Consider the following 27144-nt stretch of genomic DNA (forward strand, 5'->3'; position numbering starts at 1 on the left):
ATCTTTCCCAACATCAGGGTCTTTTCCAGGGAGTCTGAGGTGGCCAAAGTATTGGAGCCTCAGGATCTGTCCTTCCAGTGAGCACTCAGGGCTGATTTCCTTAAGAATGGATAGGTTTGATCTTCTTGCAGTCCATGGGACTCTCAAGAGTCTCCTCCAGCACCATAATTCAAAGGCATCAATTCTTCGGTGATCAGCCTTCTTTATGGTCCAGCTTTCACTTCCATACATCACTACTGGGAAAACCATAGCTTTTACTATACGGACCTTTGTTGGCAAGGTGATGTCTCTACTTTTTAAGATGCTGTCTAGGTTTGTCATTGCTTTTCTCCCAAGAAGCAGGCGCCTATTAATTTCATGGCTGCTGTCACCATCTGCAGTGATCATGGAGCCCAAGAAAGTAAAATCTCTCACTGCCTCCATTTCTTCCCCTTCTAGAGAGACATATCCAGAGTGCTTAAGCAAGAATAATTAAATAAAGAGTAAGCATACTGATATGTCTTCTGTTTCTTCTCTGTCCATTCATGTGAACATTAACTGGGATAGGATCAGTTACGCACTTTCTCACAGTGGTTCTTTCCACCCATTTATATCCAACAGAAACAATGGCTATTTGTATGGGGTGGGATAGGTGACCAGGTTGAGGAGAACCTGTGATATCTCCATGTGATTTCACTGAGCAATCATCTTTCTTGGCAGGAGAACAGCGTATTTTCACAGGTGATATCCTCACCAAAATTTTGCAGTGGAAGTACTCCTTGCCCACGCCAGTCCACCATTCTTTCTCTAGGAAAGAATGTGATTGATGTTTATTTCTCATACAGTGGCCCTTCCTTTTGTGTTTGTGTAGTTTTTTTAAAAAAACAACAAAAACAACAATGTGTTTTTGTATATCTTGGGGTCTGCCCAAACATGCTGCTACCTCCCTCTTCTTTCACAGTGAGTCGGTTCCAATCCTGCCTGCATTCAAACACCTGAGCTTGCTGTTAGAAGGAATGATTCATGAGCAATGTCTGTGAACGGTTCAGAAGTGGTACTATCTACAGCACAACCCCAGAGGCCTGTAGCTGAGAGTCTTGACAATCATACGTCATGATGACAGCTGCTCTGAGCTCCAGGAACTGTACAGAACATCCCTTGGTTTGGCTTTTGTTCCATTTCGCTATAATCTTCAAATCATTATTCAGAAGTGGTTTAGTTCAGCAAACAAGGCATATAATAGACTGTCTGTGCGTGTGGAAACGTGCATTCCAATTACTCCTCTCGGTTAACACAGACACATTTCTAGAACAAGTCCCTATTTGCATAGCCCTTTCAGGTAAATTGTGCAGAAGATGCTCCAAGAGAATATTTCAATGTAGGTTCCTTTGTGCCTCTAATATTTTTTTGCTATTGACCCATGCAGTACTCAGGATGGTGTTAATCTGCTCTCAGATATTTCATTTGATCTGGATAATAGCATCCTGCCCTCAGGATTACTGATCAGGCAGTAGGAGTTGTTCTCATGATGTATCACATTTATCTTGCTTCATTTCTGAGTACCTTGCCATTCAATATCCTGTTACGACTATAGATTGTTGTGAAGCTGAAGGACTCCATTTAGATTTTGTGGCCCACATTAATCTTTTAGGTCATAATAAACATTTGGGGGGTTGTTTTCCCCTCTTTTTGCCTCAACAACTTAATTATATTTCACTGCAGGCTTAAAAAAAACCACCTTCACACAGCAAACAGTAATCTCACAACTTTAAAATATAGCTTTCACTTTTGTTTAAGCGGAGAGAATCTTAGTAGGGGGATACTATCAACTGTCTGACTAAAGTGTTCATCATTTTACATCTCATTTTGTTTCACGTAATCTCTACTTTTTTATTGCTAAAGTAGCCTGATAATTTATCTTCAGGTTAAATGTTTGTTTGTTTCCCACAAATAGCTTTCTCCTATCTGGATCTACTAGGAGGGTATATCCATAAAGGTGTATCATTAGAGCAGTGCAGTCTTACAATTTCAGTGTTCAGGCACATAAACATAAATCTTTGGCTAGCCTGATGTTCTAACATTAATTTCCTCATATCTCACTTGCTGAGAGTCTCACTTCCCAACCCCTTTGCGCCAGCCAGCCACACTGCTAGAGTACCAATAAGCAATAAGGGCTAAGCAGTGGCGGAGCTTCATGCTCCACCACTGGGGGGCAGAGAGCAGGTGGGGGCACGGCTGGTGCACGTCCTGGGGGTGGGGCATGCTGCCTAGCGCAGGTGGGGGGGCAGCCGCAATGGCACCCCACTGGGATTGCGCTGCCGGAGGCGGTTCGCTCCCCCCGCACTCCTCTTCCTCTGCCAGTGGGTCCAAGGTTAACTGTCAGTATAACCCTTAGTCAACACAGAGTGAAGTTGGATGGACTTGAGGGTGTGGTGGGACAAATGCATAATTTTTGAAGCAGTTGTTGGAGAAAAGAACCTTTCTGGGTTCAGTAGAAACATGAATTAATCTATGACTATATCTATCTATCTATCTATCTATCTATCTATCTATCTATCTATCATCTATCTATATAACTTCTGATGCCTCAGTTATAGCATACTGAGGTCAGAAAGACTACTCACCCCCGAATATTGTTTTCAGTTCTGCCCCACTTTCACTTTGTATATTTTTAAATAAATATACTTGTTATTATTCTTGCCCACATCATCATCTGTATATACTGATACCTTCCTTCTGTATCGTTAGCCATTTATGAAATATATACCCCACTTTTCCATTCAAAATGCCCAAGGCACCAAACAGTAAAAGATTACCAGAAAGACAGACAGATAGAGCAATTGTGGATCAGTATAAAGAAGGCTGATCGCCGAAGAATTTATGCTTTTGAATTATGGTGCTGGAGGAGACTCTTGAGAGAAGATCAAACCTCTCCATTCTTAAGGAAATCAGCCCTGAGTGCTCACTGGATCCTGAAGCTGAGGCTCCAATACTTTGGCCACCTCATGAGAAGAGAAAATCCCTGGAAAAGACCCTGATGTTGGGAAAGACTGAGGGCACAAGGAGAAGGGGACGACAGAGGACGAGATGGTTGGACAGTGTTCTTGAAGCTACCAGCATGAGTTTGACCAAACTGCAGGAGGCAGTGGAAGACAGGAGTGCCTGGCGTGCTCTGGTCCATGGGGTCATGAAGAGTCGGACATGACTAAACGACTAAACAACAACAACAACATGACACACTTCATGTTACTGCTTGTATTAGATCATCCTTTGGTCCTTTCCCAATCTGTGAGTCTTCACAGAATGGAACTATGGGGTGCATGTCTAAAAATGTCAAATTAAAAAGGAACCAGGGAATGTTATACTCTGGTGAGGCTTGTAAGATTGGTTCTTCATTAAAAGAGCAGCTGCCAGAACCAGGTTCCGGATGCCCTATCCAGGCCCTAAACTGCTCAGCTTTGGATGAAGAGAACTGGGTTAAAAGGTTCAGATCCTAGTCAATGTCAACTGTTTTCTTTTATTTTCGAATCTGATGCCGTGTGAAAGTCCATTGTTAATTAAATCTCTCCTTTTACAAAGTCACCCTTTCTTGTTGTGCACTCTGCTGTCCAGTAATTGACAATAATTGAGGGGTATAGTCTCCAGTGAAAAGAAAAGCTTGTTGCAATGTGTCATTAAAATATTTGAAATGTTAAGATGCTTAATAATTTAGCTTGTCACATGCTATAAACTTAACAGGACGCCTAGAATTTGAAAACATCAGAACTGACCCAGGGCCTGTTAAAGGCAATCAATAGATTCCCTTTGGCATCAGTAGGCTTTGAACCAAAACGGCTGTAAATGTGGTAAATATGAAGGGTACAGCAAGTATCGGGAGGTTAGCAATTATTTAGTGACAAGTGCTGTTACTAATAAGGTTTACTTCAAGGATGGGGAACTTGCAGCAATCCAGATGTTGTTGGGATCCAACTCCCATCAGCCCCAGCCCCAGCCCCAGCCCCAGCCATATTTTATTTCTTTTTAAAGAATATTTTATTTTATTTGCTTTTCTGATAACATTCCACATCAGCAAAGCATAAATGAAAACGATACAACAAAGAAAAAGATTTCCTTTCAAAGATTTTAAATAACCGACAAAAAATCAGAAAGCATTCATTGACTTCCTATCCATGGTTCCTTTTATCCCCTCTTTTCTTTGTGTTTTCTTAGTTCACCCCATCTTTCGCAACTACTTTTATATACTTTATCTATTTCTTACTCTGCTGAAAATTTTATCATCCTGCTAGGTAAATTGTTTGCTTATAATACTTTTTCCATATATTCTATAAATAGTATCCAGTCCTCTTTATATCTTTCATCATTATAACAATTTAAAGCAGGTTTAAAAGCAGGTTTAAAGCAGATGTTGTTGGTTTACAACTGTCTCAGCAATATCTACACTGGCTTGTTCAAGTACACAGAGGATGGAAGAATGTGCTTTACAGGCACGAGGCCTGTTGCAGACCAACTCTGTGTTACAAAGATGTCTGCAAACAAGACATAAATGCTGGCACATTTAACGCCGCCATATGGGAATCCCTTGCAGATGATCACAGTGCCCAGAGACAGTCAGGTTGTGTGTCCACAGCAGTCACCAGAGGAGAAATGACCGCTGGGGAGAGTGCAGAGAGAAGAAATCCCATTGTGCACCTGTAGCAGCAACATCGCACCTTCATCTGCCCCACCTGCAATAAAACATGTCTCTCCCACATCGGTCTCCACAGCCACAGCAGGCGCTGTAGCTCTCCAACAGTTTGACTTTGTCCCCAAAGGCATACTCTTCCATTGTCTCCTGAGATAGAGGGATGCCAACAGCAACAGCTCTCATTGTCCCTGACTATTGGCCGTACCATGTGGGGTTGATCAGAATTGGAGTCCTGCAGCATCTGGTTTTTGCACCAGACTGGGTATTTCCTAATGAAATAATAATAATAATAATTTTTATTTATACCCCGCCCTCCCCAGCCAAGGCCGGGCTCAGGGCGGCTAACAAGCAATAATAAAAATAAGCTGAATGAATACAACTTAAAAACAAAATTAAAATACAACATTAAAATATTGAAACATTAAAATATTAAAATGTAGCCTCATCGCAGGAGGAGAAAGGAAAAGAAAAAAGAAAGAGAGGGAGGGAATCAAATTGACTCCAAGCCAATCAGAAATGACTGGCAGAATTTGTGACCAGGGAGAAGAGTCGGTGGAAGAAGATTGGAAGAAATTCAAAGACTATTTGCAGAAATACTGTAAAATTAAGGAAAGTTAAAATGATGTTGGATGGAAAATAAGTGGTATTGGTAAAAAGTTTTTTAAGAGTATGCAAGTATGGATTGTTAACACTTAAAAATATATATTTACAATAGGTGATGACACAGAGTTATGAAAAATGACAGAGGGTAAGGATTTGCTGAAAGGTCTTTCTAAATGGGAATACAAAAGGGGAGGTGTGAGGAGGTCAAAGATTCAAGGTAATGAGATAAAGGATGACTTAATTTTAAACTTTCTATGTTTGTTTTTCTCTTTTTATATATATCTAATCATTGTCTTTTTCTCTTGTTCTTATAATTTTTTCTCTACGTGTGTTCTTTCTTTTTTATTCTACTTTCTATTCTTTTTAAATTGCTATTTATGATTTGTAGGAATTGTACTATATAACTCTATGTTTATTTTTAAAATCTTAATAAATATTATTTATAAAAAACCAAAAAAACAAAAAAACCCCAAATTGGCTCCAAGCCAAAGGCCAGGCAGAACAACTCTGTCTTACAGCCCCTGCGGAAAGAAATCAGATCCTGCAGGGCCCTGGTCTCATGAGGAAGATCTGCTTCTTTCCCTATCCCTTTCCTCCTTTTACCACCTGAAAGGGACATAATCATTTCAGATTCTAAATGCACAGCAGAAAAATATTTCTCCTGTTTCATTTTTTTACTGGTTTTAAAGATCCCACTCAGGGTCAGGATGGGTTTCTCTCGAAATATGAACAACCTGCTACCACCATGCTATGCCGAGTCCTGCAAAACCGCAGGTGCTAGGGAGATGCTTGGGTACATAAGAGTGGTGCTCCAGTCTCAAATAGACTCCATGAATTACCACAGGCTCCGAAGAAGAAGAAAAAGATCAATGTGATCTGCAGCCTGGAGCTGTAAAGCTGCCTTGTAAGTGAAAAAGCTAATGCAATTGAACTTTCTTTTTCCTTTGCTACAGTGCTCTTCACTTATGGCCTCTTTGATCTGCCTATTCATAGCCGTGAAGCAAGCAAAATTTAATCAAGCCTGCAGGGTGGGGGGAAAGAGCAATAGAAGTGCTCCCGGCACTAGGTGCCAAAAACAGAGCTGTCAATCAAGGATGAGTCATGATGCCTTCATGTTGTTAGCCTCTTTATGCTTCTTCCTCAGACGACTGGTTCTCTCTTCCACTTGGCTGTGGAAGAACCAGAGGCTATAGAAGGATATTGGCTGGCCAGATGAGTGTCTCCATATTCTTGCTCTCCCTTCTACAATGGGGACAGCATGAAATGTCTAATCACGTTGGCATTTCACAAGCCACAAGAGAAGGAAGATTTGCTTTGTAGAATGACAAAAGAGAGTCCCAGGGGTCCTGTAGTGCTTTTGTAAGTCAGCCTCCAAGCAATTTCTCTCCCCATACCCAGCTTTTGCAGCCATTTGATTTGGAAAGGAAGTGGTGAAGAGAAGGAGAGCTTTGCACAGCTTAAATTCAACTTATTTTATCCCTATGGGGGGGGGGGCGGAATTCTCTGACTGGCAAGATGCAAGAATATGGTACAATTTCAAATTTACTATCTGCCAACACATGCCATTCAATCAGATAAACACAGGATCTGAGCTGTCATCACAGCATTTTATGCATGCTTAAAAATAGGACACTTCACACATTTGAAGTAGAATTGACTCATATAGATTATATATGCTAGGGCCACTTAAAAAGTTTCAGGGGGCTGGAAAACTATTCAGTGCCTAGAAAGTTCCCTTGTTGTTTAGCATGAAGAAATGTGGAGTTTGAAAAAGCTGCCGTTGAGTCGCTGAATGTGTGCCTACAACACGGGCATGTATGCATAAAGTGCAGTTTGTAAAGTGTGAATGTGTGTGGACCCGTCTGCATATTTTGTGTGGAAAATATTGGCGCTCCATAGAATACAACAATAAAATCCCCATTAAGCTAGTAGTTCCCTGTATGACCAAGAAACTAACAAGTTGCAGGAAGCATTAAAGAAATCATGGCCTCCCTAGACTAAACAAAGTGAGGACTCTAGTGCCAAGTCATATATCCAGTGCTGTTTCCGAAGTGAGAGAGAAGGGACATGGCAGCTGTAACATCAGGATGGAGAGGGTCAAGGGTAGAGGCTGGTGGGAGCAAGTGGAGAGAGCCCAAGGAGACCCATGTAGCTTGGCGGTACAGCATCTGCCTTGCATGCAGAAGGTTTGAGGTTCAGTCTCAGCATCTTTAGTGAGGGCTAGGAATTGTGCCCTGGTTGAAACCCAAGGGAGCTGCCATCAATCAAAATACACAGCAGTGAAATAGATTGACCAGTGGTCTGGCTCGGTATAAGGCAGCTTCCAATGTTCTTAAGGTTGTGGGTGGGGGTAGGCGGAAAGGAAGGAAAGTAATATGAAGGATTTGCAGCACCTTCTGAGAGCCAGTGTGGTGTAGTGGTTAAGAGCAGTGGACTTGTACAGTGGTACCTCGGGTTAAGAACTTAATTCATTCCGGAGGTCCGTTCTTAACCTGAAACTGTTCTTAACCTGAGGCACCACTTTAGCTCATGGGGCCTCCTGCTGCCTCCACGCCGCACGATTTCTGTTCTCATCCTGAAGCAAAGTTCTTAACCCAAGGTACTATTTTTGGGTTAGAAGAGTCTGTAACCTGAAGCATCTGTAACCCGAGGTACCACTGTAATCTGGTGAACTGGATTTGCTTCCCTGCTCCTCCACATGCAGCTACTGGGTGACCTTGGACTAATCACACTTCTGTGAAGTCTCTCAGCCCCACTCACCTCACAGAGTGTTTGTTGTGGGGGAGGAAGGGAAAGGAGATTGTTAACCGCTTTGAGACTCCTTCGGGTAGTGATAAAGTGGGATATCCAATCCAAATTCTTCTTCTTCTACCACTCCATAGCCCGTGCTAAGGAGAAAACAACCTATCTGTTTTATTCCCACAAAGTGGAAGCCTACATTGAATATGCTGACATTGGCTCAGTCATTGGCTGACCTCACCCACAATCTCGGTTACCCAGGACAATGGGCATCATGGGCTTTGAGTTATAAGCTCTCACACAATGACATGTGCTGCTGTTGCTTCCTGACACCCCCCCCCCAGGCACCGTAGAACAAAAAGGGGTGTGGCAGCAGGGATAGTGGACCAGCTTCAGCAGACAGCTGCAGTGTGCGTCGTCGGTGTGCAAATAACACAAAAGTGCTTACAATCTGCTGCCCCCTGTTTTGGCAGAAGTTGTACCGCTGACAATTTTAATGAATGGGGTGGATAAGCAAGAAGGGCTGTTAGCCAAAGAGACCACACTGAAGATGGGGGGCAGCTAAGTAGTTTCATATGCTGATTTGAACTCGCCAGCCAAATCACTGACTTCAGGTTCCTGGTAACCAATTGCTATGTACTATGAATTTCTAGTAGAACAAGCGCGTTGCCAAGTATCAAGAAGCCTGGTGAGTAGCAGAATGCTCCACAAGGTGGTTATGTGGTGAATTGTTTGTCATTCGCCTACTTCCTCTCCAGGAAGCCACCGCTCTGAAGTGTTAACCAGCCCTCTTGAGCTATGGAATCCTTAGTCTGTCTCAACGGTGTCAGCACTTATGATGGTTGGAGAGATGTAGAGTTACAGACAAAGCATTTTTTGTTTTTCTTTTTAATTCCTTTTTAAAATGAATTCTTTGGATAAAACCTCTTTTTTTTAATTTGAAAGCCGCCTGCCAGGAATCCATGTTAAGAACCAGTAGTTGTGTACTGTTTGTGGCTTTTACATGGCTAGCTTTATTTGACTTTTTAAAAATTCTGTATGAACTGTTTTATTTACCGTGCTCGCTGCCTGCCACCTGGCTAGCTTGTGCTGTTCTCTTTGTTTTTGCATAAGCACTTCTAGATTAAGAGGAGGTAGGTTTCTATAAATATCACGATGGACTAAAAGCTTTTGAGAAGTCTTTCAAAAGCAGTAAACATTCCCGCAGAAACACTTTTTGCTTTGTTTTTGGTGGGACTGAATGATGGGGTTCTTTGTTTTAACCCATTTACTCTATTGTATACCTGGCAGATGTCCGTCTTATGAGTCATCTGCCAAATGTTAGATTGCTGCATAGTCAAAATATCCTGGTCTTGCTTGTATCAGGCTCAAGGCCAAGTTGCGTAAGCAGCTGGCTGTTAACAAAGGACACAGCACAGAACTAATTTTACACATGCAGTCCTGTGTTTGTCTATTTGTTTAGTATTGTAAGGGCCTTGGGCAGTGGTGACCTTACCCACTTAGCTTGCAATCCACGCCTCAGCAATGCTTATGTTTAGGAGAGCAGTCGAAAATTCTCCTTTTGGTGGGCTTTTGAACTCTCCTAGGTATTCTGTGTTGTCTTCTATTGTTTACAATGTCTTTTGCTTTTTGCCGTTTCCGTTGTACACTGCTCCTTGGAGCAGGGTATAATCTATCAACAGTAATCTATAGTGCTTTCAAATGTTCATTGTAACATTTTCTAATTATGATTCTCACAACAACCCTGTAAGGTTAATAGTATTCTTACCCATATGCAGGTGGCGGGAGGGGAACTGAAGCTGAGAGAGAGAGAGAGAGACGAAGACAGAAAGAGTGGCTTGCCTAAGGCTACATAGTGATTTCATGGGAGACACAAGTGTCAAACTGGGAACCCCTTGATTCATACCTTAGTTTCAAACCCTTAAAGGGTCTGTGATCTATATGGCAGATACAAGCTCACTTGCAACACCAAAGCTCTTTTTGGCATGTTCCCCCATCCAACCCCAGTTTTTGCAAGTGTGTTTGAGAGAGAGAGACTCTCTAACATATGCCCAGGTGGTCATTTCCAAATGGTCATTTCCTGTAACATGCATAGAGTCATCACATCACCAACAAATAGTCCCCGGCTTCATTTCTGCTGCTGGAAATAATGGCCTTGCTTGCATGTGTTCATGACAGCAGACGACATACCTGTAAGAGTGGGAGGAACTTGTGGATTGACATACCAGGCCATCTGCCAACAAGCTCACCCTTCATTACAGCTCAGACTACGGTCCAGAAACCACCTTGCTTAATAAACCTTTGGCTTTTCTTTTCCCCTTACAGATGGATCGTGTCATTTTTTGTGTATTTTTGGAGGTTGACTACAAAATTTACAAGAAGAAAATGAATGAATTCTTCCCTGCAGGTGTGTTAATTTATTTGTTTCCTTGAAAAAGAAATGTATTCTTCTTCAGATACTGCCCACATACTATATGTACGGTATGTATAGTGTGTGATTTATATCTTTATAGCATTTCTCAATATCTTCAATGGTGGATAAAACATGTCAGACTATCCTCCACCAGGGCCAGGGCCTTTTCAGTGATGGCTCCGACCTGGTAGAATGCTCTGTCCCATGAGACTAGGGCCCTTCAGGATTTAACCTCCTTCCGTCGGGCCTGTATGACAGAGCTATTCCGCCTGGCCTTTAATTTGAATTCAGCCCGATCTTCTGTTTCCCTTCTCTTCCCTCCCCCTCCTCTTTTATGAAGATTACCCGCTCTGAGACCCCTAATTCTCCCCTGGCCTCCTCGCTGGCCCAAGTAGGACTAATTCAGCTAGCTAGCCCTGGTGATTATCTAATTCTTATTAGATGGATTTCCCCTAAATTGATTTCTGAACTTTGAATTTTATTGTTATTCATGTTTTTATACTGTATTTTATTCTGCTTTTACAATTAAGTGCTTTAAATTTGTTGTTAGCCGCCCTGAGCCCGGTTTTTGAACTGGGAAGGGCGGGGTATAAATTTTTATTTTATTTTATTTTATTTAGTTAAAGAATCGTGTAAAAATGGGTGTATAGTCATCATAAGTGTTCAATAATTGACGTGAAATTTGAGGGTTTATTGTAACAAACATTTGCAAAAAAAACATTTCTTTACATGGAAGTATCCCCCTTTCCTTCAGAAATCTGTTTCATGCACTCACACAAGTTTGCAGCTATTTCTAATTACCTCCAAGAGCTACAGGTAAAATCAAACAACCATTTTCTCTCTCTCTTCACTGTGGTCCATCACCGCATCCAAATGTAACTTCGCCACCCACAGACCTCCTCCTCTGTTGGGCACACACTAGGGGCCAGTTCAGATGTTTCAGTGAAGGACTTCCAGGGACTGCCCAACCGCCCTGTGTTGCTTCCCTCCTGCATGGATGCAGAACCACAGATAGCCCTGCTCAGCAGGGATTGCTGGTGGAGAATGGCTGGGAGACAACCCTGCAGTCAAACTAGACACACCATTTCTCTTCTCTGCTGCTGGGCTGGCCCAGGACATTTTGCCTGTCTCCTGCAGGTGCATGCACGCCCCACTGTGGCTGCCTATGAGGAGGCGGTAGCAAAGGAGGCAGCAGATGGGCATGGAGGTGGCAGCTGCAAATGGCAGCAGAGGAGGCAGCATCTGCCGCCACCCGAGGCAGCTGCTTCACCTCACGGATGGGCTGACTCTGCCCTGCCCTGCAATAGGGCCTAATAATCCAGAATGCGGCAGCTAGACTGGTGACTGGGACTGGCCACCGGGACCACATAACACCGGTTCTGAGAGATCTGCATTGGCTCCCAGTACGTTTCCGAGCACAATTCAAAGTGTTGGTGCTGACCTTTAAAGCCTAAATGGCCTCTGTCCTGTATACCTGAAGGAGCATCTCCACCCCCATCGTTCAGCCCGGACACTGAGATCCAGCGCCGAGGGCCTTCTGGCGGTTCCCTCATTGTGAGAAGTGAGGTTACAGGGAACCAGACAGAGGGCCTTCTCGGTAGTGGCACCAGCCCTGTGGAATGTGCCCTTCAGATGTGAAGGAAATAAGCAGCTATCTTATCTTTAAGAGATATCTGAAGGCAGCCCTGTTTAGGGAAGTTCTTAATGATTAATGCTGTATTGTTTTTAACACTTGATTGGAAGCTGCCCAGAGTGGCTGGGGAAACTCAGCCAGATGGGCGGGCTATCAATTATGTTGTTGTTGTTGTTGTTGTTGTTGTTGTTGTTGTTGTTGTTACAGATAAAAAACAACAGAGGGGAGACATAGATATTGGCAATGAAACTTCAGAGTTCCTTATAATGGAGGAGGAAGGGAAGAGGGGGTGGGGTGGAGGGTGTTGCTGGGTGCATTTCCAGTTGAGCCAAAGCCCCATAAGGGAAAAACTATACAGAGAAGATTATTAGGGGCTGGCTGGCTACAGGGTGAGACCTTGGCCTATGGCCAAATACTGGCCCAACAAGGAACTGCAGGAAGGGTATTCAGTGGGGGAATAATGTGACACCTCGCCCCTAATAAAAAACAGTGAGCTGAATAACCCAGTAGTTGTGGCTGTTTGTGAATATGAAGAGAGGAACCAGGGACATAGGAACTCTCCCATGGAAGCCAAACAGCCCATAGCTGCCTAATTGTTCCTGGGAGACACAGCTGTAGGGAACACAGCTGTATGGAGGGGAAAGCTTCTATCCTCCTGCATCCCCAGAAAAAGCTGCTGTTTTTCAGCAGTGATTTATATGAACTTTTACTAAACAGATGATTGGCAGATGCTTATAATTTCAACTATTTTCATACTGATTTTGAAATACTGGAAGCCCCCCCCCCAATCTTTTTTTGCCTCCTTTTCAGAATCTCTCAGAATCCTTTAAATCCCTCCCTGACACCATAGGTCTTCAGAGGGATTAGTTATAATTCACCTCAAGGCTGAGAGACGAGTAATGATCTCTTGTGATCCTCATTTTCCCATGCATTCCCCCTGATCTCACTCATTACATTGGTAAAATTATCCCGTATAGGTCTGGAGCCCTCTCTTGTCTTGAAAACATGAAAATGTAAGGCCGAAATTGTCCCTTCAAACAACAAGCCGCCCTCAGCACAAGGCAGCTCCCCTCAGACCACTTTGGAAATGTCATTTTCTGTTTTTCATAGCAGTCTCCTCTCCCTCCACACCTCTTACTTTATTTATTTCATTTATATCTCACCTTTTCTCCAATGAGCTCAAGATTATGTACATGGTTCTCTCCCTTCTAATTCAAACCCCACAGCCATCCTGTGAGTTATGCTAGGCTGAGACACTGTGACTGGACCAAGGTCACCCAGTTAGCTTCATGGCTAAACGGGGATTTGAACCCTGCTCTCCCAGGTCCTAGTCTGACACACTAACCACTGCACCACACTGGCTCTCAACAATGTAGTTAAATTCTTCTGGTCTGTTCCTCCTGTTCATCATGTCTCCTTTGAAGAATCCTCTAGCAAGTGAAGCAGATAATGGGTACTCATATACCGTATTTTTTGCTCTATAAGACACACTTTTTCCCTCCTAAAAAGTAAGGGGAAATGTGTGTGCATCTTATGGAGTGAATGCAGGCTGCACAGAAGCTATCCCAGAAGCCAGAACAGGGGAGCCTTCATATCGCTGCCCTGAAGAGGCTGCGCAGCTATTCCAGAAGCCAAAACAGCGAGAGGGATCACTGCGCAGAGATCCCTCTTGCTGTTCTGGCTTCTGGGATTCTTGTTTTCCTCTTCCAAAAACTAGGTGCTTCTTATGGTCTGGTGCATCTTATAGAGCGAAAAAATACAGTACTTTCTGTGCTACCATCTCAGCACTGCAGTGCACAGCTAAGAATACGGCTTCATGATATGGTCTGAAGGCAGGTAATGCAGCTTTGCTAAAGCTAATCAACTCTGGGTCTGGTCAGTGCCTGGATGGGAGAACTGCAGGAGAATAATATATACATTGTCCTGGGTTCCAAGACAGAAGAAAGGTGGGATATAAATGTGAAACAAACATGCGAGCAGAGGTTTACACTGGCCTTGGCCTTGGGCCTCCACCTCACAGTGGTAGGAAGATGAGTGCTTATTTGGACTACTGCAATGCGCTCTACGTGGGGCTACCTTTGAAGGTGACCCGGAAACTACAACTAATCCAGAATGCAGCAGCCAGACTGGTGACTGGGAACGGCCGCCGAGACCATATAACACCGGTCTTGAAAGACCTACATTGGCTCCCAGTAAGTTTCCGAGCACAATTCAAAGTGTTGGTGCTGACCTTTAAAGCCCTAAACGGCCTCGGTCCAGTATACCTGAAGGAGCGTCTCCACCTCCATCGTTCTACCCGGACACTGAGGTCCAGCACCGAGGGCCTTCTGGCGGTTCCCTCACTGCGAGAAGCCAAGTTACAGGGAACCAGGCAGAGGGCCTTCTCGGTAGTGGCGCCCTCCCTGTGGAACGCCCTCCCACCAGATGTCAAAGAGAACAACAACTACCAGACTTTTAGAAGACATCTGAAGGCAGCCCTGTTTAGGGAAGCTTTTAATGTTTGATGTATCATAGTATTTTAATATTCTTTTGGAAGCCGCCCAGAGTGGCTGGGGAAACCCAGCCAGATGGGCGGGGTATAAATAATAAATAATAATAATAATAATAATAATAATAATAATAATTATTATTATTATTATTATTATTATTATTATTATTATTATTATTATATTATTATTATTATTTCTGGAGTCAAAAGTCTTCCAGTGCTAAATATCCCTGTCCCCATATTGTTTGTGGTGAAGGGAGGGGAAAGAGATGCTTGAAAAGGAGGACACACTTCTCTCCTTTAACAATTGTTTCCAGTCCCATTTTCATCTTTCGGATCAGAGGTGGGCTGAAGGGCCTGTACATATACTGAAGTAACAAGCAGATTTTTCTGCAGCAGCTCAACAGATTGCCTGAATTACAGCCAAAGAAGTTTGCTTATCAAGGAAAACTAAGGTCTACTTTGCTGCCAGAGTGCCAGAGTAAACAAAAATGAAAAATCAAACCCTTAATCCTCGCATGAACTCTCAGTTGCTACTGGCTGTCCAGCTATTTATGTAAGAAGAGAAATTCTAGCTTCTCTTCATCATGTGATCCCAGGACAAATTATGACAAAAGTAGTAAAGCAATGCTACAATAATACAGTTCAATGCAACTTATAAAAGCAGATAAAAGTACAGCATCATAAAAGTGGCATCTGTCCAGTCCTTCAGATATTTTTGACACCTCCATACGAAGATATTGCCAGGATATCTAAAGATACATTATTAAAATCATAACATTCAGATCGTCCCAATGCTACAATTCTATGATTCTATGAAACCATCCCATGCATGGACTCATAATATTGTCCTGCACATGGTCAGGGAAGTTGAAGAACATTAAAAGGATGTGTCTTCTCCTTCCTTTTGATCCACCACTTGATGGAGTGGTGATTTTAATGACCATGAGATCAGAATCTAACTGCATTAATTATTATGAATTCAAAACTAATTATTTTATATCCAAAAGTAAGATCTGTATATGTCTTAAGGCTGAACTTGCTATCACTTCAGTGAGCACAAATGCCTTCTACCACTTAATAATGTTCTTATTCTCAAGTAATTAACTCATTAAAACTGTTTCTTTACAAATAAAAAAAGGTACAGTTATAATTCAAAAGTACAGTATGTACTGAAGAACCATGCTCAGTGATATCTCCCAGGTTCAAATTATGGCATCTCTAAGGGCGACTGGGGGAGACCCCTGCCTGAAACCCCAGATTGCTTCTGGTAGTCTGTGTAGACAGACCTGATGTAGATGGACCAGTGATCTCATGCAGTGTAAGACAGTCTCCTGAGATACTACAAAGGGGTACAAAAGAGCCAGATAAAGCAGAGGTTGGAGAAGAGAGATCATCACAGGAAGCACCATTAGACTGAGAAAGGTCATAGGGTTTTGTGTTTAGTAGAACCATGGCTCCCCCCCCCCCCCAGTTGGAACTCATGGGACCTCAGTTTCAGCACCTCTTAGGTGGGCGTCATTGCCATTCTAAGAGAACAAGGGAGACGCTGATGGTGAGCTCATCACCTCTTTTTCTAGAAAAATAGCACTGAGTGGAATGAAATGGAGATAAATTTGACTGCAAACCCTCAAGAAGGCACATTGAAAGGGTTCGTTTCTGTGTTGCTAACATACACTGTAATGAGATTGCTTGGATTATGGATGAGCTATGCTAGTTGAGTTTGGTTTATTATGCTATTTTAATGTTTGCTTCATGAGATATTTGTGCAAAATGTTCTTGTGTGAGTTTTATGACACATACCCCTAAGCATTTTGTGAATCTAAGTTTGGCCTCATTGAGGGGCAGTGTTTCAGTATGAGTAGGAAAATGAGAGTACCCCTAAACATTTTTTTAGGGGGGGAAAGCATTGTGTATACCACTTTGGACCTTTTGGTGGAGGGCAGATTTATAAATCTAACCAATCAGTCAGTCACTAGATCAAGAAGAAAGCTGAAAGGGAAGAATCAGATGCACTTGGTGTATTCCACATGCTCAAGCAATTTAGTGAAGCACATAAGAAGAGTCCTGATGGATCAGACTTGCCTAGTACAGCATCCTATTTCCCACAGTAGCCAACCATATGCCAGCACATAGAAGCATCAGCTGTCTCTTACCCAGTTTCCCAACAACCAAGAGGTAGCATATAGCTATCGTGACTAGTAGCCCTTGATAACCCTATCCTACCATGAATTTGTCTAAACTAAAAAAATAAAAAAGCCCCCAAATGTCACAATTTTTGCTTGTAGAGGAGTTGCTCCAACCCCTTGGTCACTGCAGTTTCCATTTTCTGCACCATTTTCCAGCTCCACTATATCCAAGCTGCAATCTGAACAATCACAAAGTATTCCAAGTGTAGTCACATAGCATGGATTCATGTAAAGGCAATACAATATTGGCATTTTTTTTCTTTTTGATCCTTTTCCTAATGCTTCCTAGAATGGAATTTGCCTTTTTCACAACCTGGATCTCTTTCCTTGTCAGTCAGTGCCAACTCAGAGGTATAAGAAATGTGGGACTTTTTTGCCCTAGTGTGCATCATTTTACACTTATTTATGTTGAATTGCATGCTATTTCCCATTTATCCATTTTGGAGAGATACTTTGGGAGCTCTTTGCAATCCCTCCTTTGTTTTTCACCAAACTTGGCCACCTCGCTCCTCACCCTTAGCTCTAGGCCATTCATGAACAAGAAGAGATCTAGTTACAGATAGGTAGCCGTGTTGGTCTGCCATAGTCAAAATAAAAAAAATTCCTTCCAGTAGCACCTTAAAGACCAACTAAGTTAGTTCTTGGTATGAGCTTTCGTGTGCATGCACACTTCTTGCATCTGTGTGTATCTGAAGAAGTGTGCATGCACACGAAAGCTCATACCAAGAACTAACTTAGTTGGTCTTTAAGGTGCTACTGGAAGGAATTTTTTTATTTTAAGAAGAGATCTGTGAGTCCCAATTCAGATTCCTGTATTTCTTCCTTGAGAGAACTGTCGATCCCTACTCTCTACTTCCTGTTCTTTACCAATTACTGTTCCATAAGAGGACTTTCCCTCTTCTCCCTTTACAGCTGTGTTAATTCAGGAGCCAATCTTAGTGGCTGACATGGTCAAAAGCTTTTTTTGAACTCTAGCCCACAACATCTCATAGTTCGCTCTTATTCTCATGCTCATTGACACTCATATTTTCAAAGAACTTCAAAATGTTAATGAGACAGGGCTTATCTTTCTTCTTCAGCAAGACTTCTTCCATATGCTTGACAATATTATCTCTAGTAATGTTTTCTACTAGTTTACCCAAAACAGCCATTAACCTAGCTAACCTGTACTTTCTAGGATCTTTACCTGCTCCCCATCCATCATCCTTTCAAAAATATCAATGTTACATTGGCTTATTTCCAGTCCTCTGGTACAGAGGCCAATAAGAAAATATCATAGTAGGTGAATTGAGAGTGTTTTTCAGACGGTTGGGCAGAAAATGAGCCTGCCTGAAAGCAAAGAGGAGGAAAGTAAAGGACAGAAACAAGGAAGACAAGGCAAGAGAGCTGCCGCTTCAAGTCAGAGTTTGAAAGATCCTTGTACCAAACATACAGGCTTTATGTTCAAATAACTGCAGGGTAAATTATTATCTGTGGCCTACAAATACTGTGTAATGTGGACCACATGTTGGAGCTCTTCTAGAAACCGTTCCTATTTCTGAAGGGAATCATAGCATGGTTGTGTCAGAGACATCTCCTGGTTAGAGCACAACATTTGAATCTGTTAAGGTAGCCATATATCTAAAGCCCAGAGTAGCCTCATTATTACAATGGAATATAGCTCTACTCTTCTCTTATACCTTAAGAACAAGTCAGAGGCGAAACCATGATAAGGTCACTGACACACTCATGTACGCAAATTATCTGTGAAACAGGATCATTCAGAGTCAGCTGTTCAACTCTTTGTAGTTTGTCATATACAGGGCATATTGTTGCTAACCTCAAACCTTCAGCACCTGCTCTCCCCAAGCTTATTTATCCCATCCTAGATTCTGTGTAACAGTATACTCAGGTCCGTGGATTGCCTAGTGCTTCTGTCTTATAGCTTTATGCTAGAATTGTTGCTGTGATGAGAAAGTGTATAGTGAAATGGAATCAGTAATAGCTGTAGAGATGCCGGCAGCAGTATTTTCCATGAACAGCAAGTGCAGAAAGAATGTGCCATTTTGCAGTTCTTGCTGGAGAACTAAAAGGAAGCAGAGACCTAGGAGTAGGTGCAAGTGAAAGCTGCTCAGAGCTTTAGTCCTTAAAAAGCACAACACTTGTTCTCAATCACAGAATCTTGGGAGGAAGTTGAAATGGGGGGAAAATATTACAGGAGCAAAGCACTTCCTTGTATTCAAGAAAACATCTTCACAGCAAGTCAAGCATATAGCTCACAGCATCTTAAAAAGCAGAGACATCACCTTGCCAACAAACGTCCGTATAGTTAAAGCTATGGTTTTCCCAGTAGTGATGTATGGAAGTGAGAGCTGGACCATAAAGAAGGCTGATCGCCGAAGAATTGATGCTTTTGAACTGTGGTGCTGGAGGAGACTCTTGAGAGTCCTATGGACTGCAAGAAGATCAAACCGATCTATTCTGAAGGAAATCAGCCCTAAGTGCTCACTGGAAGGACAGATCCTGAACCTGAGGCTCCAATACTTTGGCCACCTCATGAGAAGAGAAGACTCCCTGGAAAAGACCCTGATGTTGGGAAAGATTGAGGGCACAAGGAGAAGGGGACGACAGAGGACGAGATGGTTGGACAGTGTTCTCTAAGCTACCAGCATGAGTTTGACCAAACTGCGGGAGGCAGTGGAAGACAGGAGTGCCTGGTGTGCTCTCGTCCATGGGGTCACGAAGAGTCGAACACGACTAAACAACAACAACAACAAATCAGAGGGTTATCTGAATTACCACTAAACCAACATATCCTAGCAAACCAGGCAGGCACTGTATGGACACTAAATAGGATTATCAGGCTTTTATAAAAAGCTGTGCTGGCTCTGTCTAGATCTATTTAGCATCCTGTTTCCTACAATGCCCAAACAATATGAGCATCAGAAGCAGTGTGGTAAACCAGTGCTTCAGAAAATAGAAGAGAGGCTCACCTAAGGTGGTGGCGTGACCTTAACGGAAATAAGCTGAATTTGTTTTTGTTTTTCCTCCTGTTACTCAGTGAGTGATTAAAGCAGCTTTCACCAACCTCTTCAGATGTTTGCTGAACTACAGTTCCCATTACTCCCAAACATTGACCATCCTGGTTGGGGCTGATGGGAGTTGTAGTCCACTGGAGGACACCAGGTTGGCAAAGGCTAGATTGATCAATAAAGATATTAAAGAGAATAGGGGTACCATATCTTGAAGAGCAAAAAAAGAGGACAGCCTGAGCTGCTGCCAGTCTGAGCTAGGGAAAGAGGCGTGTGGGGCACCCGCACATCTTTTCCCAACTCAGGCTGGCAGTGGCCACGGCGTGCAGAGCAGCATAAGCCTCCCGCGCTAAATAAATAAATAACGCGCTAAGTAAATACCGTATTTTTCGCCCTATAGGACACACTTTTTCCCCTCCAAAAATGAAGGGGAAATCTGTGTGCGTCCTACGGGGCGAATGCAGGCTTTCGCTGAAGCTTGGAGAGCGAGAGGGGTCGGTGCGCACCGACCCCTCTCGCTCTCCAGGCTTCAGGAAGTTCCGCAGGGCTCCCTAGGCTGCAGATAGCAGCCTGCTGCCCGGAGCGCGGGGCGTGCTGAAGGAGAGCGCCCCGCGCTTCGGGCAGATATCATTTTCTCCTCTAAAAACTATGGTAGGTGCGTTTTTAAAAGCTCGGGCTTCCCCCGCGGCTGGGGGGGGATAATTTTTTCCCCTTTATTTCCCCCCCCCAAAAAAACTAGGTGTGTCCTATGGGCCGGTGCGTCCTATAGGGTGAAAAATACGGTAAATAACGCCCCCCCCAAAAAAACCCTGGACATTTTCTTTAAAATGTAAAAATTCCCCTGGGTGGGCATGTTGGCCCCCCCATAAAAAGAGGACATGTCCGGGATTTCCCAGACATACAGGTGAAACTTGGAAAATTAGAATCTCATGGAAAATAATAATTCATCTTAAAAGGTGAAATTAATATATGAGATAGACTCATGACATGCAAAGCGAGATAGGTCAAGCCTTTATTTGTTATAATTGCGATGATTATGGAGTACAGCTGATGAAAACCCCAAATTAACAATCTCAGAAAATTAGAATATTAAATGAAATTAGCAAAACAAGGACTGCAAATAGAGCAATATTGGACCTCTGAGAAGTAGAAGCATGCATATGTACACCAGCTGAGGACATGGCTCCCCAAATCTCTTTTCTGATGAGAGCAGCTTTTGTATCTCATTTGGAAATCAAGGACCCAGAGTCTGGAGGAAGAATGGGGAGGCACACAATGACAGATGCTTGAAGACTAGTGTGAAGTTTCCACAGTCTGTGTTGATTTGGGGAGCCATGTCATCAGCTGGTGTTGGTCCACTGTGCTTCATTAAGTCCAGGGTCAATGCAGCCGTCTACCAGGAGATTTTGGAGCACTTCATGCTTCCTTCCGCAGACATGCTTTATGGGGATGCTGACTTCATTTTCCAGAAGGACTTTGGCACCTGCCCACACTGCCAAAAGTACCAAAACCTGGTTCAATGCCCATGGGATTACTGTGCTTGATTGGCCAGCAAACTCGCCTGGCCTGAACCCCATAGAGCAGTGTTTCCCAACCTTTTTTGGGCAAAGGCACACTTGTTTCATGAAAAAAATCTCAAGGCACACCACCATTAGAAAATGTTTAAAAAATTAACTCTGTGCCTATATTGACTACCCTATTTTTCGCCCTATAGGACGCACCGGCCCATAGGACGTACCTAGATTTTGGGGGGGAAATAAAGGGAAAAAAATTATTCCCCCCCCCAGACGCGGGGCTGGGGCGGGAGAAGCCCGAGCTTCCCCCGACCCCAGCCCCCAGAATGGGAGCCAGAGTGGCTCCCGGAGCTTGCGGGACTGGGGGTGGGGGAAGCCCGAGCTTCCCCCGCCCCCAGCCCCCAGAAAGGGTCCGAGAGCGATGGCAAAGGTGAGCGCACCTTTGCCATTGCTCCCGGAGCTTGCAGGAGCTGGGGGTGGTGGAAGCCAGAGCTTCCCCCGCCCCCAGCCCCCAGAAAGGGTCCGAGAGCGATGGCGAAGGTGAGCGCACCTTTGCCATTGCTCCCGGAGCTTGCAGGAGCTGGGGGCGGGGGAAGCCGGAGCTTCTCCCGTCCCCAGCCCGCAGAGCAGGTCGGAGAGCGATGGCGAAGGTGTGCGCACCTTCGCCATCGCTCTGGGACCTTGCGCGGGCTGGGGGCGGGGAAGCCGGAGCTTCTCCCGTCCCCAGCCCGCAGAGCAGGTCGGAGAGCGATGGCGAAGGTGTGCGCACCTTCGCCATCGTTCTGGGACCTTGCGCGGGCTGGGGGCGGGGGAAGCCGGAGCTTCTCCCGTCCCCAGCCCGCAGAGCAGGTCGGAGAGCGATGGCGAAGGTGTGCGCACCTTCGCCATCGCTCTGGGACCTTGCGCGGGCTGGGGGCGGGGGAAGCCGGAGCTTCTCCCGTCCCCAGCCCGCAGAGCAGGTCGGAGAGCGATGGCGAAGGTGTGCGCACCTTCGCCATCGCTCTCGGGGCTTGGGAGGCTGCGGGCGGGGGAAGCCGGAGCTTCTCCCGTCCCCAGCCCGCAGAGCAGGTCGGAGAGCGATGGCGAAGGTGTGCGCACCTTCGCCATCGCTCTGGGACCTTGCGCGGGCTGGGGGCGGGGGAAGCCGGAGCTTCTCCCGTCCCCAGCCCGCAGAGCAGGTCGGAGAGCGATGGCGAAGGTGTGCGCACCTTCGCCATCGCTCTGGGACCTTGCGCGGGCTGGGGGCGGGGGAAGCCGGAGCTTCTCCCGTCCCCAGCCCGCAGAGCAGGTCGGAGAGCGATGGCGAAGGTGTGTGCACCTTCGCCATCGCTCTCGGGGCTTGGGAGGCTGCGGGCGGGGGAAGCCGGAGCTTCCCCCGTCCCCAGCCCGCAGAGCAGGTCGGAGAGCGATGGCGAAGGTGTGCGCACGTTCGCCATCGCTCTCGGGGCTTGGGAGGCTGCGGGCGGGGGAAGCTGGAGCTTCCCCCGACCCCAGCCCCCCGAACGGGTTGGACAGCGATGGCAAAGGTGCGCGCAGCTTTGGCATCGCTCTGGGAGCTTGTGCGGCTGGGGGGATAGCTTCCTTAAGCCTGGAGAGCAAGAGGGGTCGGTGCGCACCGACCGCTCTCGCTCTCCAGGCTTCAGCTAAAGCCTGCATTCGCGGCGATGGGATGTGGGAGGGAGCTCGCTCGCCGCCCGGCGTGTGCTCGCCGCCGGCGCCCCGCCTCTCGCCGCCCGACTCGCCCGCCTCCCTCCCACGGCACACTAGGCAACGTCTCACGGCACACTAGTGTGCCGCGGAACACCGGTTGGGAAACACTGCCATAGAGAATCTATGGGGGCATTGCCAAGAGAAAGATGAGAGACATGAGACCGAGCAATGCAGAAGAGCTGAAGGCTGCTATTGAAGCATCCTGGTCTTCCATAACACCTCAGCAGTGCCACAGGCTGATAGAATCCATGCCACGCCGCATTGAGGCAGTAATTGATGCAAAAGGGGCCCAAACCAAGTACTGAGTACATATGCATGCTTCTACTTCTCAGAGGTCCAATATTGCTCTATTTGCAATCCTTGTTTCACTGTATGCCATGATCATCACAATTATAACAAATAAAGGCTTGACATATCTCGCTTTGTATGTCATGAGTCTATCTCATATATTAATTTCACCTTTTAAGTTGAATTATTGAAATAAATGAACTTTTCCACGAGATTCTAATTTTCCGAGTTTCACCTGTATGGCAACCATAACAGAGAAGAGGAAAGTGAGCAGTGAGGTTTCCTGGAAATGATATGTATGAGGCTGCAGGGGGATGAAATGCAAAAGACATCATCATTTTCTGACTATTCCATAAGAAGATTTTGAGAGTCACACTTAAGTCTCTAGGCTTGGTTTGTATCGGGTCTCATGATGGCAACTCCTGGTCTCATTATATTGTGTCTTCAAGCAATGGTGTCATCAGAGTCTCCGTGGAGATCATGGTCTGCGCAATCTTTTTCAGGACATCTTCATCATCCCTACCTTTCAATTCATCTGAAAGTAATATTAATCTTTTTTAAAAGAGAGAGAAAGAAAAGCACCAGCAGAGAAGTCAAGGACTTGAATGGACTTGCAAGAAAATATATATTCCTAGAGGAGGTTCCCTAACAATACAAGAACAGCATGCAGACATTGATAAGGGTATTTGCCTGTTTTGTGATAGTACTGAAAACTTCCCTTCTCCTGGGTTTTTGCTCCAGCACTAAATTTACATCCTTTCTACAAAAGTAATAAAAAAAAAACCTGATGAAAATGAACACATTTCCTAAATGATTCCATTCTGCCTTCTCTTTTTACCTCCTTTTTCTTTACTCTTTTGTGAACGATTCTCTTTGTTCAGCTTCTTCGCTCTGATTTGCATATAAAGACACTTATAATTATTCTGGGCTGTCAAGATATTCCCTATCTCCAGAAGAACCTGCAGTTTTGCACAATGGATATGGTTACATGGTGCCATGTCAAAGAGCATGGGGCTACTGTGCTGGCTGTCAGATTACATTCAGAAGGGATTCGTGAATGTTCGTCTGTATTGTTGAGGGGTTATTTCATATCGTACATGTTCATAAAGTGGGAAAGTGGGCATTTCAAAGAGTGATGATATTGCTGCCTTGCCTGGGTTTTTGAATGGATAGGGCTCTCACCGTGTTCACAGGGATGGCACACCTTTCTTCAAGGAGAAGTTAAGTTTTAAAGAAATATGTTTTAATATGTAAACCTATTTTATTTTTATTTTATTTTTAAATCCAACCAAACACATAATAAAGAATAACCAGGAAAGAAATTGGTTTGTCATACATAAGACACAGATATTTCTTGTTATTTCAAACCCCACATATTAATAAACCCCAAAAGACATTTCAGGTAGTAGAGCCAAGTTGAGTGATAATGAAACACAATGAATGTCACACCCTAGTGTTTTACAGCAACTGCCGTACTAGGTATCAGGGAAAGGACCTATTTCATATGCATATTTCATAAAGGGTTTTTTTTCCCCAGAGAGATGCCAAGAAAGTAAGTTGAATGGTCTTGCTTGATTCCTGAGACTAAAGTCATCTGTGAAATCTACATATCAAAGCTACAGGCTAGCTTTCACAATCTCATGGATGCAAACAGTTGTTTCTAAGCAGCATTATTTAATAATAATGATTGTTTCCAGCTATTTCAGTAATTGCAGTGACTTTTGTCCAAAGGGACTCTTAAAAACTATCTGAAAGGTATTGGTGGCGGCAGTAGCAGTAGTTAGCAGTCACTGATTGAAACATTTTAATACCGGACGCGGGTGGTGCTGTGGGTTAAACCACAGAGCCTAGGACTTGCCGATCAGAAGGTTGGCAGTTCGAATCCCCGCAGCGGGGTGAGCTCCCGTTGCTCGGTCCCTGCTCCTGCCAACCTAGCAGTTCAAAAGCACGTCAAAGTGCAAGTAGATAAATAGGTACCGCTCCAGCGGGAAGGTAAACGGCGTTTCCGTGTGCTGCTCTGGTTCGCCAGAAGCGGCTTAGTCATGCTGGCCACATGACCCGGAAGCTGTACGCCGGCTTCCTTGGCCAGTAAAGCGAGATGAGCGCCGCAACCTCAGAGTCGGCCACGACTGGACCTAACGGTCAGGGGTCCCTTTACCTTTTATAAATTGCTCATCAGTGAAAATATTCCTCCCTGTTTTCATTGGTTTCTGTAGCAGGATCGTTCTTTTGCTTCTTCTGGTCTTGACTGCCTTCCATTCCCTTTGGAAAGGAGAACATGGATACATCACAATTGTTTGTCCAGGTAGTTGAGAAGAGGGAGTTCGTATTTCTCTCCAAATGTTTGATTTTCAATACAGTACCGTATTATGAATCATGTGAGCAAGTCGACTGTCTATATAGGAACATTCGTCACTTCGCCTCCTGAATGTCAGTATTTTGCAGGATTCAATTACATAGCAGAAATGTGGGTTTCTGCAATCAAAGTAGATCAAGATGTTCTTGCGCAAGACATGCAGTTTTTTAAAAGGACAATTTAGAGTTAGAAAAATGGTGGAGAAATGCGCTAAAAAGTATAGAATAAACAGGAAGACATATAACCACAGTGCATGGATGAATTCAGGATGAATTCTCAAAACATCTACCCACAAACAAATATGGTGACTTGAAATGCAGAATGGAGAAATAACCTCACCGAGTTTTAAACTGCTAATGTGTACAGAGCCATAGAATTAATACTTCATAACATTATGTGCCCTTCTTTAACTCCACCCCCCAAATAGCTGCTTTCTTCCCCTTCATTTTCTTCGGCACTCTCATATTTCCTTCAGTTTTACAGTGAATAAACTACCAAATACAAATTTCCTATTGAAATAAACGCTTGATAGTTTATTCAGAGACACACTGAATTTACATTTAGATCTTTGTCACCTAAGCGCATTACCCATTTCTGATTTACAAAAAAATCCCTAAGGCTAGATTCACTCAGCTTTTGAAAATGTCCCCCTGCCCCCCAATCAATCAGTGACACAAAATAACTGTGTATGTAAGAATGGAAATAGTTGCTAGGCAGAGCGTCAGGTTCTTGCCCTGTTCATCTGTTTGTGTCAGAGCACTGAGAGCGGTTTCTACTTATGAGACATTATCTCAGGGTTTATGAGACATTTCCTTTCTGGTGGCATATATGCACGGGTGTGTTGCAATTGGCTAAATTTGAATAAAAACTCACATCTAGTAGCACCAAAAGAGAACACGAAAGTGGTAGAATGACCACCTTTCTTAGCCTGTGTATTCACCATACCTTTAAAACACATTTGAAGTACCCCCCCCCAAGAATTATGGGTACCGTAGATTACCCCTCAAAGACTTACAATTCCACCCAGAAATCTTTGAGGGAAAGAATGTGATTCAAATGTGCTCTAAAGGTATAGTGTGTGTACAGCCCTACTGTAATAATTTTGAAAGGGGTTAGCCTTGTTAGGCTGTTGTAGCAAAAACAACAAAGGCATATTACAGACTAACGAATTTATTGCACATGAAAGCTTGTCTCATAGTAAATTTGTTTTTAAGGTGTCACAAGACTCTTTGCTGTCTTTGAAGCTGTCTTCAAAGAAGCTGCCTGCCTTCTTTACTAGATTGTTCATCCCCTTTTCTTTTAATATGCTAATAATGATGAGGAAACTGTGGCCCTCCAGATGTTGTTGCACTGCAAGTCCCATCATCTCTGACCATAAACTGTGCTGACTGGAGCATAGCTGTCAAGCGTCCCTTATTTGGAGGGACAGTCCCTTATTCCAGCACCATGTCCCGCTGCTGTCCCTTATTGATGGATGTCCCTTAAATGATGTCCCTTAAATTTCAAAGGAAGCAGCTCCTCTCCCTCCCTCCCTGCT

The 27144-nt window shown here is 44.2% G+C and overlaps 1 protein-coding gene across 5 annotated transcripts in view; it reads left to right on the plus strand.

Annotated features, from left to right (window-relative positions):
- Positions 1-27144, plus strand: part of MACROD2 (mono-ADP ribosylhydrolase 2) — a 996145-nt gene that overhangs the window by 841364 nt on the left and 127637 nt on the right. For all 5 annotated transcript variants that reach the window (XM_081189152.1, XM_081189150.1, XM_081189149.1 and 2 more), the window contains exon 9: positions 10331-10412. In XM_081189152.1, the coding sequence (XP_081045278.1) occupies positions 10331-10412 (82 nt within the window). The remainder of the gene's footprint in view (positions 1-10330; positions 10413-27144) is intronic.

The sequence above is a fragment of the Podarcis bocagei genome (assembly GCF_964188305.1).
Source record: "Podarcis bocagei genome assembly, chromosome: 3".
NCBI lineage: Eukaryota > Metazoa > Chordata > Lepidosauria > Squamata > Lacertidae > Podarcis > Podarcis bocagei.